General features: G+C 41.3%; 1 protein-coding gene across 18 annotated transcripts in view; it reads left to right on the top strand.

Annotated features, from left to right (window-relative positions):
* The window catches only part of MTSS1 (MTSS I-BAR domain containing 1), a 126,110-nt gene that overhangs the window by 30,929 nt on the left and 76,409 nt on the right, over positions 1–18,772 (top strand). Inside the window, exon 2 of one of the 18 annotated variants that reach the window (XM_038129052.1) lies at positions 14,242–14,349. The exons of the other annotated variants lie outside the window; for them this stretch is intronic. Within the exon in view, the coding sequence (XP_037984980.1) occupies positions 14,331–14,349 (19 nt within the window). The 5' untranslated portion in view covers positions 14,242–14,330. The remainder of the gene's footprint in view (positions 1–14,241; positions 14,350–18,772) is intronic. 18 annotated transcript variants of the gene reach the window in all.

Raw genomic sequence — 18,772 nt, 5'->3', positions numbered from 1 at the left:
TTAAGCTTAAAGTTTAGATCTGAGTATTTTAAAGCAAATGTAGTTGTTAGAATGAAGCTTTCTTGTTAAGGCTTTATGTTAGGGTTAATGGGGTCTCTCACAGGAAAAAAGCTAATGCCTCCAGAAGAGCATACAGCCACCCATCTGCCCATCATGAATATTGCTAAGGGATTTTTGAACCTAAGTGGCAAGCAGTCTGTCCTGTCCTCTTTAGGCTGGTTAATGAACGCTAAAGCTTGGTCAGTTTAAGAAATTCATCTATTCAATATCCTTTCCAAAGCTCCTTGTTTCCAATGTTTACTGTTGCCTAATCTGTTTAAATTGGTCTGAATTTCAGCCTCTCCAGAGTTCAGTTTTTCAGGTCGTGATCATCATGGATAAAGCAATGTATGCTCTTCTTGTTAATGCTTAACTTTTGTTTACTTCAAGTTAGTTGGGTTTCAACTTATTTTCACATGTGATTTTTTTTTTTTTTTTTTTTTTTTTTTGGATCAAAAAAGGAAGCGGGACTCAAAATTTGTGCCTTCTAGGTGTACCTATAAGGTGAAAGATGTATGAATAGCTTTCTTTAAGAAAAAAGGTCTCTTGGATGGAACATAGTCAGCATATAAAAAGCTTCTTGTGACCAATGGGAGTAAACATTAAACATTGATGATGCAGCTTTAAGTTGCATGGAAACAAACTGGGGCAAGTCAGTTCATTTTACCTTTGATTCACTGCTTCCAGCCGTTAGGGAAGGTTAAAGGGACACAAGGCAAACAGGAGTCTCTTCCTTTAGTTTTTTCTTGTGATGATATATTTTGCCTCAAACAATAGTTTCAGTAACTAGATGCACAAAATTTTTAATTTATAAAATTTAGAAGTTTTTTTTTTTTTTAAAAGCAGGCAATATGATAACAGCAATGTACATAATTGCAATGATTTCTAATTAAAGGGAGATCTAGTTGTGTTTAAAGGGAGAATAAAATAAAAACTTCCAAGAATAATCCTGAATTGTAGAGGTTTTGACATCCCTCTGGATGGGGGTGTGAAGTGGTAGTTTGACCCCAAGACTTGGATGTCAGGCACATTTTTTTTTTTTGTATGACCTGGCTGCCTGTAGAAATGAGAATTTCTTTTGATCTTAAGATCTGCAAAGTTTGTTCAAGTTACTTGGAGGATGAGGTGGTGCTTTGGAGATCTGTGTGAGATGCCGTGCAATTCCTGCAAAGCGACTACATTAAAAATGGAGGGTCTGTATTTTCTGGTACCTAATTCCTTCAGTAATGTTATTTAGGATCCTAGATATGCTGCTTTGCATGCCCAGAACTATCCCAAAGCATTACGGGGACTGGACAGGTGGATATAGGTGAATAACTGTTCATAGGATTCAGGAGCAGCTAGAGTTCCATACTCCCCCCACTTTCTTTTTCTTCTCCTTTTTTAAAAGGAAGTCTGGGGTGACTTGTTTTGTGGTGTTTTGTGGCTCTGTCTGGATTTCCCTCTCTAGTACACTTAGTTCTGCTTTGCAGAGGGCCTTGTTTGTTTTTATTGGAAAGAGGTTTACCTGTGGTTTTTTGTTTTCAACTTCTGTGGGTTTCTGTGCTTTTTCCTTTCTGACCGTGGCCCTGCATGTTTCCTGCAACATTTTCAGCATATTTGCATTAAGATGGATGATTTGGAAATAGGTGTGTAGAGCAGCCTCATTTTGCAAGAGGATTGGTAATAACAAGAGATGAGTAAGCTGCATCATTGATTGGTTGAATGGGATTAGGCATAACTGAAGGTATGCTGTTCTTTTCTTGATCCCTGAAAACTTCAAGTGCTCTTCTTGTACCACATACAGACCTTTCTCAGTGGTTGTAGAGGAAGGATTAAGGCAGACAAACTCGTTTCTGCCATATAAAGAAGGTGTCAAACTAGACAATCCTGAAAGCCTTGTTTTTAAGGCTCTACTTCCCTGGCCATATTAGTTCAGCGTTTAATTACACAATAATAAGATTTCTTACATGCAGTATATTTGAACAAAGGCTTTTCCATGCAGCAATGAACACTTTGTTTGAAATAACTTACCCTCTCTTTTGTTTTCTCTTAACTTGTTTTTGATTTCAATTCTGCAGGTAGAGCTGCAACTCCTTTTAGGGTATTTAAAAAGCTTCTACAGGGAGTTTGCTTTGTGGGAATAGTTGTCAACGTCTTCTCACTAGTTTAAGCTATAATGAAACCCATTTAAATATTCTTATAAGGCTATTTTTAAACTCATTTATGCTGATGGAAGAGTAGGAGTAGAGTTGCTTTGGCACAAACATTAGGAACAGCATCCCTAGGTTTGATGGATATGTTCTCAATGTAATTTATCAGCTAATTAATTCTCTTTGGGAAGCTTTCTGTGAAAGCATTAAACAGTGATGGCCTTGCACAATTTAAATATCTGTGAGCCGCTTTAGTATGGACAACTGGACAGGTCAGTCTTGGAGAAAAAGTAGCTTCTGAGCTTAGAAAAAAGCCTCTTGGTTTATCCTTGTTAACAGCCATCTACTGCACGATTCAGAGGGTTTTTTTTTTTAATCTTGTATAAAGTATTAGGGTGAAGCAAGATCAGAGGATTATTCAGTTACCTGTAAAAGAGACAGAATTATGTCCAGCTGATGTGAGAACTGTTCTTCGGTGAGAATGACTGAGTGAATGAATAGTGGGGACCAGTGGCTGCCATTTTAGGAATTACTTAAGGGAAGCATCTGGCCAGAAAGCCTCTCAGGCTCTTTGTCACCCTACCCTTTTGTTTCTTAGCCAGCTGAATGCCTCCCTGTCCTACAGACAGAGGGAAGCCTGTCTGGCTTCGCCTCTCTTCTCTGGTCATCTGCTTCACCTTGGTTTTGAAATATGTCTGTGCTGCTGACCACAGAAGTAAAACTTGGCTTTGATTTGAGTTTCATCTTGCAGCGGCTGGTCTCTGTCTGTGGGAGAAACTGGACCAGGGCTTCAAAGCATCAAAGTGATTCACGCCTAATTTTCTTTTTAAGGACCAGGAGGACCATTAGATCATCTAACCTGATTATCTCTGGAGGGCTGGTCGGGGCTTAGTCTGCTGCAAGCCTTGTGCTGGACACAGCTGTGTCTGGGGCCCTCCAGCACAGACAGGCGTGGGAACAGGCAGTGTCCTGCAGTTCAGGTGTGCTGGAAAATGCTCTAGGTGCATCTTCTTTGTATAAATATATATGTAGGAAAAAAAAAATTAAATTAAACTGGTACGCATAAGAAGTCTTGCTTGGATTTCTGAAGGAAATACAGACTTTGGGTTTGCTTGTGTCTGTCATCTGTGGGTTTTGCATAAAATTCACAGGGAGAGATGGTCTTGCCTCAACTCAGAGTGTCCAAGAAAACATACCACCTTCTATAACGTGACTGTCCTGGTGCTCATGGACTGCATCAAGCCGTGGCCTGGAGTGCAGTGTCATGGCCAGAAGACAGTAAAGTGCTGTGGCGATTCTGGTGACTCCCATTTGGGGGTGGCTAGCTGCAGGAGTTCAAGTGAAACTGCTGTGAGGAGATCTGCCTTTGCCCTTGCAGGGCTCATGGCCTGTTCAGCACAGGGCTCCCGTGGCTCACCCTGGTGTTGGTGGCTGAAGTCCTCTTCAGAACTGTCAGTTTGGTATGCTTTTTCTTTCCTTCCTCTTTTGGATGGGAATTTCCCCATGGCAAATGATTCTATGCCCAAACTGCCCGAAGGTTACCTCTTCTGGGAAATAAGCAGAGCTGTGTTGGTGGGAGCAGAGCCAGGAGTAGAGGCTTGCATCTTGATTTCCTGTGGACTTAGTTCATTAATGAAATGGATGGTGGTAGTGGGTCACTTAACACTTGTGGTTTTTGCAGTTTTTGTCAGTGAGAGGAGACAAAAAGCCCAGCTGCAGCAGTGGTCATGGAAGCTGCAGGTGTGAGCTTGGCTGGAGAATGCCGAACTGCCATCTGTGGTGAGGCTTTGGGGAGATTTTTTTTGCAGGCTATTTGCCTAGAAATAAGAGCAAGAATACAAAATAACAGGAGTAACTGGAGATAGCTTTCCTCCAGTTTCTGCCACCTTGCTGGTTAGCCAGAAGTCTGTTTAAGTGTAAGAGTTGAAATTGCACCAGGCTCAAGGGATAAATATAGGTGCAGCATGTTCAATCTTTTAGGTATTTTCTTCCCATGTTGCTTTAAGCAGGTTTGTCATCTGCTGTCTAGAAGATGTGGAAAAATAGAAGAAAAGTTACAAATGTTACTTGCATAAAATATATTAAAAGAAGAAAAGGCAGCAGCATATTGCATTGCTCGCTTATGTGGTTCATATCCATTTTTTGTGCCTTTAAAGCTAGATAAGTACAGCAAGTAACCATAAGCATTTAAAAAAAAGAAAAAGAAAACGTGATGGTTGCTATAATTAATTCAGTGATGTCCTGTATGCATTTTAAATTCCTAGTCCCCCTATGCTGTTAAACATTTTTGTGTATTATGCAGCATGTCTGCTTGTTTACAGAATGCCTTGGAGCTGCATGGATTTCCTCTCACTGTGTGCAGAGTGGTTTATAGCAGTTAGGCATGTGTTTTTCTGACCAGGGAGATGTACTTGGAGCTGTGCTTTGGATTGCACAAATAACAGTTTCCAGGAATGGCCATGAGGATCAGCAGGAGGAGCTTTGAAGAGTGTGTGGGTGCAGCATGATCTTTGGCTGAGGAAAGCCCTTTGCTGGTGGCTGGGGGAGCTGATGCTATTCTGAAATGCAGAGCCTGAGCAGTTATTTTCCCAAACAGCTTCCTGGAATAACAGAAAGAAGGAATCTAAGCATGCTGTCTCTCCTCCTTTTTCCTCCTGATTTGCACTACAAGAAGGAGTTAGGCAGTGAGGAAAGTGGTTTTCTTTTAAAGTTGAAAACATTTGCATAGGGCAAGTTACATTCACAGCTGTCTACCTTTGAGAGTCTTTTTTTGGAAGTAGAAGCTTTAAGCAGCTGTAAGACCAGAAATGCAGCACAATGCATTAGCGATTGTATTTGTCATTCTCATCTAGAGAGAAAATGTGCTGATTACATTCATTTCTTTTTTTAGCTGGAGAGAAATGAGATGCTGGTCTTTATTCAGCTAGCTTTGTGTATTTGCAAATTGCAATTTCAACTATCTGGGCAAAAGTGATGGGCACTTAACAATATAAAGAAGTTAATATCTCACTATCTCTTCATAGAGTTGATTGACTAGTCTTTTCATAACAATGAAATTTACATATTTATGAGCTGGTCTTAGAGTTTGGGTAATTTTTTTATTGCATTAAATTTAATTATATCAACTACTGCTAGATGATTTTTCTTTTGGTAGAGGCTGAGAGATCTATTTGACAAGACTTGAAAGAATTAACAAATGATTTTGCAACAGCTTGTTACTTGGAATTTTGATTTCCACTCTAAACCACTTCAATTGGATGTGTCCACTATATTTAGAGTAAACAGTCTTAGCATTTTCATATTTGCAGGTGCTTCTATGCAGCTGCCAGACTGGCAGGGAATACTTTGTTATTTGCAGTAACATCTTAAGGTTGCTTGTTCCTCCAGCATACCAGTCTCATAGTTACTCTCTTAAGAGCCTGTCTTTGAGTGGTAAGCATCATGTTTTTGGTGTTAAAGTGATAACAGCTTCAGTGGTGGATCTCTGGTTTGTATCCAATTCCTGTGACCTGGGCAGTTAGTCTGTACCACAAGCTGCAGCCTTCCAGTGTCTTCCATCATACATTCCCAGTGGGTCTACAGGTGCTACGTCCTGGCATCTGCTGTAAAGGGAGTGAAAATGAGCTATTCCGAGGCTTTGTTGAAAGGATGTATAGGTCCTGCAAGTAAGCTGATGGAAATGACCAGTGTGGTGCCTTGACGGATCTGCTGGATTAATTACAGTAATAAGCAGGAAAAAATGGTGGACCAAGACAGCTTGCAGCATACCCATTATCCAACTATTGTCTTTCTCTGTGTGCAAGGTTTGAGGAGACAAGGAGGAAGTATGATCCTCCTCCCATAATAAGCTGCTTCTGGCATGCAGGGACCTCTTTGTCAGTAAACTGTGGCCAGCCTAGTGGTTTGAGGAGCTGGTTGGTCAAAGATGGAATTGCACAGGTCTACGGAGGTTTATGTCTCAGGACTGAGGCTCAGTGTTTTACATTAAGTGAGGTGCTCTGCAGAAAGTGTTAGTGCTAGACCCATACATCTGCCTTGTTTTGAGCTTTGTCAAGATGCTGATCTTGTCAATTGCTAAATGTCCTGAAAACAAGATGAGCCTTAGACTGTATTCAGAACTGGATGAGGGGCATGGAAGCTGAGTGACAGTGCAATTGCAGGTCATTAGTTGCCAGTTAATAGTTAACAGTATGTTTAATGAACTTTCTGATTGCAAGACCTGTGAAACATTGTGATTGCATCCTTGGCACTGTGTGTGGCTGGGCTTGTCTTGAAGAAGGGAAAATTTATGTGCCTGGTATCATCAGAATAACAGCTTGAGAACCCTTCACTCCTCCAATTCCTGGGACATTTACACCTCAGAAGTAATCAAAAGCATATGAATTCAGTCCAGAGCATGATTTCCTTTAATCCATTACTTTAAGGTGTCACTGTTTCGTTCCTATTAATGCAATGCAAAACACGTGTCTTGCAGTTTTTGAGTAGTTCTTACTGGTATGAGCATCTCTAATAGCTCAGACATATTTCATTCAAATTAAAATATACAGGGGCCTGTTTATAAACCTCCAGAGCCTGATTTATGGCACAGACACTGACTGAGACTACTTGTTAATTGTGAGACTGGACTGATATTTAGCTCTCAATTCCTATGAATAGGGTTTTTCTTAGCTAACCACATTTGTGTGGAAGTGGAAGATTGGGAGAGGAAAAAGAAATGGGAGGCTGTTCACATTTTTGGGCAAATATTTTTCAAAAACCTTAAAAGTTATGTGCAGTAAATGATATACTATAATGCACATATATAAGCTGCATTTTTGTAGTTGCTGGAATAAACACAGATGGCTGTGACCCTTTGAGATGAATATTGCAATCCTAAATTTAGTACTTCCTAATTAAGGAACCTCCCTTGCTAATATGCACCACTGAGTGGAATAAGGGCTGTGCACTGAAAATGTATTCCTTAAAATTTTGCAGATCTGTTTGTGACTCTGTGATGCTGTGTGATATTCTATAGAATTCATGTGAATCAGGAGGGTTTCTGGGGCAGCATCCTGGTGTTCAGGGACATCCCAATGCAAATTCTTGAGTTCATCATACATTTTGATCTTTGTCCTTGGATGTTGTATGTTCTTCAGTTGGTGGAAAATAGAATTTTCATGTATGCAAAGGAGATAGTAATATGGTATGTAAATGAAAAATTATAGGAAGGGAGACTTCATTGGTTGCTTTATAAAGTATTTTCCCCATAAACATTATTGGCAGAAGGTATTGCAGATTTAAAGCTACAATGTGGAATTTTACTACGCCCTCTTTACTACACCCTCTTCCACACTCTTGGAAGTTGTTTTATGGCACAGCAAATCAATTTCCTGGACCTACTAATATATTCATTCTTATAGAGGACAGAATCATACAATCATTTAAGCAGGAAAAGACCTAGGATAATCTAGTCTAACCATAATGTTCAGGTTTTGTTTTAATTTTTATCTCTCTTGAGTTCTGAAGACAGGATGTGTTTTTTAAAAGTGACAGGGCTTGATTTAAATATAAAACAAACCTTCAACAAAATGGCTACCATGCAGCTAACTAACATACAAGTCTAAAGCAAGGCACTCTGCTAATTTAGACAGGATTTGTTCCTGCATATTAAACAAGCTGAGAACAGGGACAAAATAACTTGGTTTTCAGCTTGTGTACTAAAAATAGGTTTTTTTATTGTTGGTTTCAGAATCTCTTCAGACAAATGATGTTCAGAAAATATAATGTCAGTATTTAAGTGAATAAACAATCTGCCCCAGTAATAATATACCACATCCTATCAGTTAAGTGTTTGTATTGCTGCAACTTCAGGTGCAAAAAGGGATTTTTTTTCTTTACACTGAGTCTACATGTCTTTTTCCAGATCTATGAATTGATACAGCACATCTGTGCTACTTGAGAACAAAAAAGTATGAAGTCATAGTCCCATAAATAGCTTGTAGGATGAAAATGCTGAAGACAGCCTTCTTTTCATCTCCTGTGGGTCTCTTGTACAGGACTCTGGAATCTTGGCTTTGATTCTTCGTGCAGAGTCTTCACAATATCCACATCTGGGCTATGAATGTAGCTGAGAACAGATCTGCTTTACATCTTCGTGGCTAATAATAACTTCAAGAAACAAATGCTTCTAGCAGAAGAATGTTTGTGTGGTCTCTAAAACAGACCAAGTTAAGACAAAAAGGAGAATCCAGAGCATCCAAATAGTGCTGAACTGGTATCAGATGCCAGAGATGTAAAAAGAATTTTCTCTCAATTAACGAAGAATTTATTTTTTAACTTCGCAACAAATCCTCTCTGTCACTGAAAATTCCTGTCTCGTCTTTCTTTTGTGATATCTGCATATTCTCCCAGATAATCTGCATTGTATTCAGCACAGAGTCTATTTAAAAAACGGCATTTTGCAGAGCTTATTGTTTCCATTGTTTCTCTTTTTGTAATAACATACTAGGTCCTTTTCACTAGCATACATTTTAATCATATTTTCTTGGAAGCAGGATGTTATCTATTTAAATAGCACTGTTCAGTGTTTCTTAATAACTGGTAAAAGATCAATCTGTTTTTAACTGGTAATTACTTTGACTACACCTGCATCTTGTAAAAATACCAGCAATACCTTAAATATGACTACATCAGGCACAGGAAAACCTCATAATTTAAATATTTGAGTAAACATATCAAACACATTTTGGGTGGGAGGAAGAGAAAATTGATGGTTGGGCATTTTTATTTTTAAATGTCATGAGGGTTGTGCTTTGTTGTGAAATAGTGTCTAAAAAATGAGAGGAGGAAGAGAGATTGGCAACATTTCCTCATTCTTCTGAGAGGAAGCAGCATCACGCAGCTGACCTGGGAACATGTGCCAGGAGGTGACACAGGCGTCTCGGGCTCATGCCAGTGGTGCTGTGCTCCTTGCAGTGCCTGGGGGGTAGGGAGGGGCTGGGAGAGGACCTCAGGATTTCCAGTATTTGAACAGAATAGGAAATAAGATTCAAGTGGACTTTTGAATGAAAGTTGAAGGAAGTCAAGGTGACAGCAACCTCACTGCAGGTCTCAACACTCACTTGCCTTAGTGTGAAGCTTATCCTCAGTGCCTGAAAGAAGAAGGAAAAAAATCTAGTTGGATTTGAATGTTTTACACTTCTAGAGTTGTAGGGTTGGTTTTTTTTTGTTTGGTTGGGTTTTTTTTAATTGCAAGAGAGGAAGCATTGGAATAGGCAATGCTTAAAATGGTCTAAGGTATTTACCATCACACAGTCCCATCAGCACTGAAAACAGGCGAGTTTGACAGTAAATTCATAGCTTCAAATTCGTGGAAGTTCATGTGCATCGTTACAAGGCTTGAGGAAGGGTGGCTTGAGAGCTGCTCAGCAGAACAGGACTTAGGGGGTGCAGCCTGACAGCAGCTGAACATGAGCCAGTGTGTGCTCAGGTGGCCAAGAAGGCCAGTGGCCCCCCTGGCCTGGATCAGGAATAGTGTCACCAGCAGGACCAGGGCAGGGATTGTTCCCCTGTACTCAGCAGTGGTGAGGCCATACCTGGAGTGCTGTGTCCAGTTCTGGGCCCCTCAGCTCAGAAGGGATATGAGGGTGCTGCAGTGTGCCCAGAGAAGGGCACTGGAGCTGGTGAAGGGCCTGGAGAACAAATCCTGTGAGAAGAGCTGGCAGTGTTTAGTCTGGACAAAAGGAGGATCAGGGGACCTCACTGTCTCTCTACAGCTGAAAGGAGGTTGTAGTGAGATGATGGTCAGTCTCTTCTGCCATGTCTCAGGTGAAAGGATATGGGGAAATGGCCTTCAATTGTGCCAGGAAAGGTTCAGATTCTATATTAGAAAAAGTTGTTTTTCTGTAAGAGCGCTCAGATAGATATTGGAATAAATTACCCAGAGAGGATGTGGAGTCATCATCTCTGGAAGTGCTCAAGAGCCATCTGGGTGTGACACTTGGGATTGGTTTATGGGGTGACAGTGGTGGTGCTGGGGAATGATTGCAGCATATGATCATGAAGGTCTCTCTCACTTTGATTCTATGAAAATCAAGTCTGGCTCAGTTGGTTCACATGTGGTTTTAAAAAGTTTATAAGTAAAGATTTAAAATTTAGGCCTTGACGTGCCTTTTCCTGGGTTGAGCACAAGCTGTTGCCAGTGGATGTAGTTCACTGCACATGAGATGTGGCCTCACTAAATCCCCCTTTGAGAGCATGCCTTGGTGCTGCACCTGTGTTTGGTGGTGCCATTTTTAGCAATAAATGACAATCCGTAAAGCAGCATGAATGCCCAGTATAACATCCTGTATCTTTAGTCTTTGGAGGAAATGCTGTAATTTAGTCTTTGTGGAAGTAAAATGTGACTGTGTGATTAAAACTACATAAAAATTTTGGTTTCTCATTCCCTACATCCACACAACAGTAAAAGCTCAAAACTATCAACATTTTAAACTCAAGGGGAAGAGGGATTGAAAAATTTCTCATAACCTCATGTGGGGAGGGAAGAAGTAAGAGTTAAACAGATATGTGAATTTAGTTTTTAAGAGAATGAAATGGCTTGTTTGTTCTGCCTTACTCATTTAATTACAGCAGTGTATTAAACTTATTTGCAGTGAAATAACCAATAACAGACATGTTTAGGTTACATTTTTTCCAGAGACAAGTCCCTGCAAAAAAGTGTATTTGCTATATTTGCACACCCACATAGGTATAATAGGTGTCTGCTTTTAGTTTTGAATACTTGCTGAACAACCGAAAATAGGTTTCTGAAAACCAGAGCTTGAAGGGGAGGCCAAGGTTCACATCAGTCATGCACAGTAATGTATTTGTTACCATACTGGATGACAAAGAATCAAAATTTGAGGGATTACTTCAGAGGCTTCCCAGACACGTAAAAGAAATGTTCAATCCTTCTACTTTGATGTAAACTCAAATTAATTTACACATTCCCATGGAACTTGGTCTCTTCCCAGCCTCCCCCTCAATGTTCTGTTGGATCAGAAATCCTTGATATTTCAGTGAAGGGGGACTTTGGCATTTGAGGTAGCTAATTTTCAGTTTCTGTTCTTGATATACATTTTCTCAGAACTAAGGTAATGCTGAGGTGGCACAGTTAATATTAAGAAGGGGGAGATTAAGGTGCAGTTGAGATTTTACTGTCATTATCCATTTTCACATGTTGCAACCTGAAATGTTTTTGCTTTCTCTGCCAAGAAGCAGATAGTTTATATTGCTTCAATTGTGGAATTATATTTTCCATTTTAAATACTGCATCAGAAAGTTCTGTTTCACAGTCAGGAAAACTTTCTTCCAAAGTATTTTGAATCTCTTTCCCACAGAAGGAGAATGGGAATCAGGTTGATATTAAAACAAGCAGCATCTGAATACGTAATAAGTCACCCAAGCCTCAAATAGAAAGCCACTTGGAAGCTTACATTTTCTTATTTAATTCTCAAGCCAAACAAGTGTCTACTAACAGCATTAAGTCTGGAATTTGGAACTGTTTTTTCACTGCCATAAAAAGGTACAGTTGATAACCATTGATACAGTTGTAACTATTCCAGTAGTAGTTTACTAAAAAAAAAACCACCACCACCACCCTTTTTTTTTTTTTACTGCCCAGTTAGTTAATTTGTGAAAGGAAAAGGACTATTTTCAGAAACTGAAAAAGGAGGGTTCAAATAGGTCTCCTGTTTTATGAATTAACTGCTGAATATCCCTTCAGTTCTGAAAGAGCAATTTATTTTCCTGTGACTATTTGCAAGAGGAAAATGAACTCCTGGGAAGGAAGCTGTGGAGAAACAATAGGACACACAGAATACATTAATCTAAATGTGAATGCATCAGTGGCATAAAACATGTTCTGGAAGATATGCCTTGAAGAGAGGTAACCTGCACTTGCCAGCAGAAAGCTGCATCCTGTTGATGTCAACCAACTGTAAGGAAATACTGTTGGATTCTTAAAATAGGATTAAAATAGGCTGTATGGCTTCCATGAAAGTGTATCATCCTTGACTTGCTGAGACTGACTACTTCATGCAGAATCCATAGAAAATCCTTGCCTCTGTCCAAGAAGCTCAGCTTTGGCTCCCCCAGATGCGTAAGTGGCTGATGCCAGCTGTCTGCAGCCTGACTTGTCCCCTCCCTCCTAGGAGGCTTTTAGCTGGTGAAACAGTTCCCAGTTCCTTTAAATATGGCCACACCATGAGTAGTGAAACTGGAGAGAGTATGAACTCACAGTATTTTAGCAAGAGTAAAGCTTTGGTATCTAACCATCTTACTTGTTTCCTACAGATGGATAGTGTTTGATTTACAGGGATTAATGTATCCCGGTATTCTTTCTTGCACTGCCTAACTTGCTTGCTGAAGGTAATTGTCTTCTCTGTAGGGGGTGGTGAGTGTGCCTGGTGCATGCACTTACAGCAGTTAATTTCATTACCTTTGACTTTCAAAAAGATATAAGAAGGAGCTGCACTTGGTTAAGGACACAGCTTTGGGAAAAATACCTGTGGAGTGCCTGATTATAGATGAACAGATTTGGTGCCATGGCTTTATTGACAAGCTGATTTTGTCAAAATGATTTGTGACAGATACCCGTAACCTCAGAGGGACAGGGAAGAGGCTTAGAAAGCTGCATAGTTCTCATGTGATTATGTTATCATGGGTGTATTTACATCCAAAGCAGAGAAAGCACCAGAATAAATAGCACCAGTGTTTATTGCAGAACTTTGTATTCTGTTTGTTGTGCTAACACAGCAAGCAGTGTGAAATAGTAGTGACAGGGAAGTGAATATTTATGTAATTAGGTGATTTCTACAATGCTGTCCTTGTTCTTCTCCAGCTACTGTACTTGCTGCATGAGAACTCCACCTCATGCTATACTCTGTGTTTTCTTTCATTCATTGATTCATTTATATATTTTTTTGCATTCTGGAATTAATTTTGGGACTGAAAGTTGTGTTGTAGTCACACTTGGGAATGACGTAGTTTGTCTTGACCAGATTTAGCAAATAGTTTCTCTGAACCATCTCTGTTCAAAATCTCCCATACAGTACCTGAAAAATAGGAGCTTGCTTATCTTCTTCTTGGGGAATCACCATTTTGGCTTCTGTGGTCTTTGACACTGTGACTACAGCTTGTCATAAGAAGTGACAAGATAGGATGTTCCTGATATAACCCAAAGAAATAAATGGGATCTTTTCACAGAGGGGAAATTATTGGAATAAATGGGATAATCCTGGCCAAATCCTACCCATTACATGTGCCTTTTTCCCATGGCCTCTTTCACACAACCATTGCAAGTACTATTTACCATCCTTTTTTTTAATAGAAGTTTTGGCCCACATACCAGGGTTTATATTAAGGTGGGGTGATAAACAGGGAAACAGGCTTTTGTCCTGGTCATTCAGGGTGCTTCTTTGCGTGGTGTTTTATCCTTAAGATTTTCACTGCAGCTGAAGTTGGCATGTAAAGGAACGTCAGGATGGAGTTGCTTTACTTTGGTGTAAATCTGTGGTGTGATGCCCATTGCCCCTGCAAGCCCCCTGGCTCTGCTTCCCTGGTTTTCTTCTGTGCTTTCCATTTCTCAGCCCTGGTGGGGATGCTACTGGCTTGGTGAGATGAGTATCTGCAGAGGTTACAAATGTGCTGCAGATTCTCTATATAAATATTTTGGTCTTGTTTTTGTACTAGTCCTGGTACTGTTGCCAAATACTATTATCATAATTGGCCAAAGGAAACAAGGGGCCCAGGCTTGTACCAGAAATAGCAGCTCTTGTTAATGTACAGTGGTTTGTGTTGTCCGTGTGTCTTGCTCCAGCTCTTTGGGAGGCAGCTGGTTGTGTTGCCTTTTTTTTTTTTTTTTTCTCTTTAATGTTTGTGTCAGAGCTGGTTTTGGAAGAAGCAGAGTTCACTCCTGGTCTGTGCTCCAGGGAAGGTGGTATTTGGTTAACTGGTAAGGGTTTGTATCAGAGGAGAGCATTTGTATGATTGCACTTGATGGGGAAAAGAGAGACACTGGGAGTTTAAATAATTCATCCCTTTCTTTCAGTCACTTCTTTTCAGGTGTGGTGTGTGTCTTCATTAAATCTTGCATGAGCGCTGTGATGAGAGAAATGAGTTCCTGGCATTAGAGGCAGAATGCAAACTATTTGGGATGGTAAGTGACCACTGCTGGATGGGGGGTGCTGTGGCAGCAGCTCAGTCTGCCCCATTCCAGCTTCATGGGAACAGCAAAGCTCAGGAGGTTCCTTCAAAAAACAACAGTACATAAGCTGTCCTTGCAGCAGGGTTGGAAGGATTTGAAAGTTATTGAAGTTCACAGTTTAAAAACCACTTCAGGCTCCATTCTGCCCCTGTGTAACCCTCCATACAGTGCTATAATTGTGTACCCAGTGAGTCAGTCTGTCTCACCCCAGTCTGAGAGGATTCCCCCAAAATGCTTCTTTCCTTGTGCTTGTGGCTGACAGGAAGGCCAGGCTGAGGCTGCATTTTAGATTTTGTTGTAAAGCTGCAGTTTGTGGTTGCTCTAAACTCTTCTTGAGCAGCTTGTTTCCAAAAAGAGCTTCTGCCTTTGTGTGTCCCAGTCAGGAGATTGTTTTCACCAAAACTGGAGTGTTGTGGATGGTGGTGGGAGCCAGAGGAAGGACATTGCCAGCCCCCCGAAAGAAGAAGGGTGCCAAGCCAAACTCAAACCTCTGTAGGGGACTGGTAGCTGAGTCTGCAAGGCTCAGTTGTGGGCTGTAAACATGCAGTGGAGCAGCAAGCTGCTGTGGGGTGTGGAGCTGCTTCCAGCTGTGCAGTGATAGGCAGCAAAAGTGTCTCTTGTATTTGAAGATGACTGTCACCATGCACTGAAAGGCACTTGAATTTGTTGGGTCTGAAATAGTACTGATGTGAGCAGCATTGCATCAGTGCCTTCACATGACAAGTGGCGTGGAGCAATGGCTAATAGTTTTAGGGACTTCCCTCAGAGGGTTTGCCTTTGTCTTCAAAATAAAATATTAAGACGTTGAGAGACAGTATTTTTCCCTCTCATTGCCCCACCCATACCCCAAAGGGTGGAAGCAGTGATCCTGCAGACAGAGGCAGGGCTATTGCTTTGGGCCTGTGTGCTTCTGCATGGTGACAGAGTTTAACCCTTCAGAACGCATCGAGTACATGGCCAAACAGCTGCTGCCTATTTACATCCTACAGCAGCTGCCCTCAGCCCTCCTTTCCACAGCACCAGCTGGTGTGGAAGCCACAGAGAACAGTCTGGGCACCCACACGTTCCTGTTCCTCTGAACTGCCTGTGGGTTGCTGGCTGGCTGGGAGTCTTCGTTGCAGGTTATTAAAAGAGCACCCAAGTCTGACCTGCCTGAGAAATGCACTGGTGTTTCTCTGAGTGGTTGCTTTAAAATTGAGGGGAAAATACAGGTGCTTTATTTATTATAGCCAGCTTTTCTGTGAGTGAGGAAAGGGTTTCATTTGCAGGTGACCATTCACAATAGCATAAAAGTTGGTTTTCACTCTGTGTTTCATATCCATTTGTCCAATTCTCCATGTCTTAGATGCATTGCTTGCCCTTTAATCCCTGGGACCCTGCCTGGCCCAGGAACTTGGAATATTTTTTTTCAGTTCCTTTTAGCCCCCATCCATCCAAAACACTGCATTTTATTTTAACCAGATGAGAATTAAGTAGCTGAATCCAGTTGATGAGGGCTGTTCCAAATAGCTCCTGATATTCCCTGTCTCAGTGTTGAGGTTGTAAGGCTTGGTTCCTGTGTCTCCAGGGAGTTTCTCTCCATATTAAAGACTAAACAAATAATTTCCTCTGCAGAGTCTTCTGACAAACTGGTGAGAGGAAGCCTGGTTTCACTAAATCACAGGAGAATGACCCACGGTGGCAGAGCTTTGATGTGGTGGTGCACTGGTACAAGGAAGCTATTGAACATTAAATTATGCCACTGCTGATTGGGATCAGTGAGCCGCCTCTCAATACTCTGGTTTGGTCATGGGACAAAACTCAGCAGTAGAGATCTGTGTTTCTTCACTGCCATTTTAAAATAACCCAAATGAAAGAGTTTGAGCTCACTTGATGTGCAGATCCCTTTGAGGCAGGAGAGCAGGGCTGCGGCTCAACTGAGCAGTGCCTGGTGCTCTCAGCAGGGCCACAGTCCTGTGACTAATGCAAGTTTGGGATATTTTTAGTCTTCTTTCTTGAGTTGTTTGCCTGGTCCTCTCTGCACTTGGTTAGTGCTGTGAAGGTCAAACAAAGATAATAGACAGTTGTAAAGAGTGCTGAGAGGGCCAGCTGGTCGGAATGGCACTCTACCAGCACTACTCTGCTTTTGAGATAGAGGGATTGGGAAGGGCTGAGAAGTACTGGCATGCTGCTTTCAAGATATCAAACTCAGCTTTCTTCACACCTCTAAGCTAGGAAATAGGTATGTGCCAGGAAACAAATCCAGGCATCAGAAAAACAGTGGCCTGGTCAGTTTGTCTGAAGGGTTTAGGGAGTAATGTGCAGCCTGCAACCCAATAGTCAGGATCTCTTATCTTGCATACTTCCATTCAGCAGGGAGTAGCAGCACACGCTGTGGAGGGGAGGGATCTGCCATCACTGAATATATTGACAAAGGGAAATGGCAGGAGACTCCCTTTACTGCTGGACTCTCCTGTAATCAGGTTCCCCCAAGTGTTTGTTTTTCTGCTTCTTACCTTTCATCTTGCATTGTGAGTATTAAAATGGCTGTTTGTGGAGGGTGAAATTAATCCATCCCAAGGGCTGTGCTGTCCTTACACAATGCTGCTGTTCAGGTCACTGGGAACTTGTCTGGCAACGTCTCATGGAGAGACCCTAAAACTCACTAAGGAGATCAGGACTGAAGGGAAAGTATGCAGCTGAAGCCATCTAAGACTGTCTCTCAGGAAAAAACCTCTGTGAAAAGCGGGGAAGAAATCAATAAAATAAGTCACCAAAACAACACAGTGGTGTGTTATCAACACCTTTCTAGCTACCAGTGCAAAGCACAGCATAACTGGAAGGAAAGTATATTCTTGGAAGCAAATAAGAATACAAATAATAAATGGTTTTTTTCTGTGTGTATTAGATATTGAATGAAATATGTTGGACTACCTTCAAAGCAAGAACCCTGAGTGAATTGTTCTAATTTACCTTGTAAAGCAGAGTTGTTTTTCCCTATATCCTCTGTCTGGAATTGCCTCATTCAGGGAACATTGAGCAGAAGCAAGCCTTGACTCCCAGCTATTCCCTCTGCTTCTCCTTGTTTGTTCTTCTCTCCATTTACCCAGGTTCTCTTGAGGAGATGAGAGATGCTTTTCATTTTTTGGAAACTTCTGGCTGTGCTGTTGTGTCTGTGGTTTCCTGAGGAATGGTTGTGTGGGGTTTCTGAACAGCTGCTCAGGGCAGACCCAGGCTGACAACACAGCAGCCTTGGAACTCTTTCCATTACACTATCAGCATTTCCCCTGAGGCAGGACAGCTATCCATCTAATGGAATGACACATTTTTCAGCACTGTCAGTTCTTAAATATCAAGTAATGAATTAATAGAGAGCAGGTGAGTGTTTCTTCAGAAGAAAGTTTAATGTCATGTAGCTGTTTGATGCATTGCCTCTGGTGCAACTGTCTTGTCATAAAACCTGACATCATTTGTTCAGTTGTCTTTCAGAATTACTTGCTGCTTTTCAGCTTTGTTAATTATAAGTGACGTTACACATAGTCTGATATGAGCTACAATTACAACTTCCAGATTGACTGCACAGAAAGCAAGCGCATTTCACTAGGAGACAGTGCAGCCTTCATCAATGTACCCGTGTGTTGATTGACAAATATCTGAAGGAATGACTTATTAGGATTGCTCTGGCTCCAGCATTCAGTACAAATATGTCTTTGAGTAGCATGGCACTGCCACAGGAGCATTTCATCAAACAATTTGAATGGGCTTTCTGCTCTGTAGTCACTGCCTTAATCCAGTGCTGCAGGTGTGAAACCATGCTGCAGACTGAGGAGCTGTAGTGTGAGGAGGCTGGTGGTGCTAAGCTGCTATTGCTCCCTCAGTTGTGGAGCATGAACTTGTAACCTTTATCTGAGCACTGTTTCTCCCAGTGAAGCTTTTTATTCCAAACCCAAAAAAGGCAACAACGAAAGTCCCACACGTTTCCCTCACAGTAACAGTTTTTGTAGTGGTGTGAATCAGCTTTCATAAAGTATATCCCCAAAATGCTGTCAGTTGAACAGGAAAAAGTGGGTTAGAGAATCAGATGTCCAGTAAATTGATCTTTAGACAGAAGCAGGGGCTTCCAGGAGCATATACAGTGAGATAACTGCTGACTGCAGTTGAGGGTGAATGCAGATAAACCTCTCCTGCTGTAGCTTGCTGCAGGATAAATGGCTTATTAAGGTATAGATGCAACAGTGTGAAATGTGGGGTTGTGGAGTTCGTGTGGTTGTCTGAGAGGAACCATGGAAAAGGGAGTTGTAGCAATTTCTTCCTGTCTCCTCTACTTGTTAAGCCACAAACTTTGAAGAGGGCTCAAAAAATCCAAAAGGGGACGTCTTGATCATTGAGCTGCCCC

Source organism: Motacilla alba, chromosome 2 (assembly GCF_015832195.1).
Source record: "Motacilla alba alba isolate MOTALB_02 chromosome 2, Motacilla_alba_V1.0_pri, whole genome shotgun sequence".
NCBI classification, from domain to species: Eukaryota; Metazoa; Chordata; class Aves; order Passeriformes; family Motacillidae; genus Motacilla; species Motacilla alba.
Note: the sequence above shows the minus strand (reverse complement) of the source record. Positions and strands in the feature narration are given on the sequence as shown.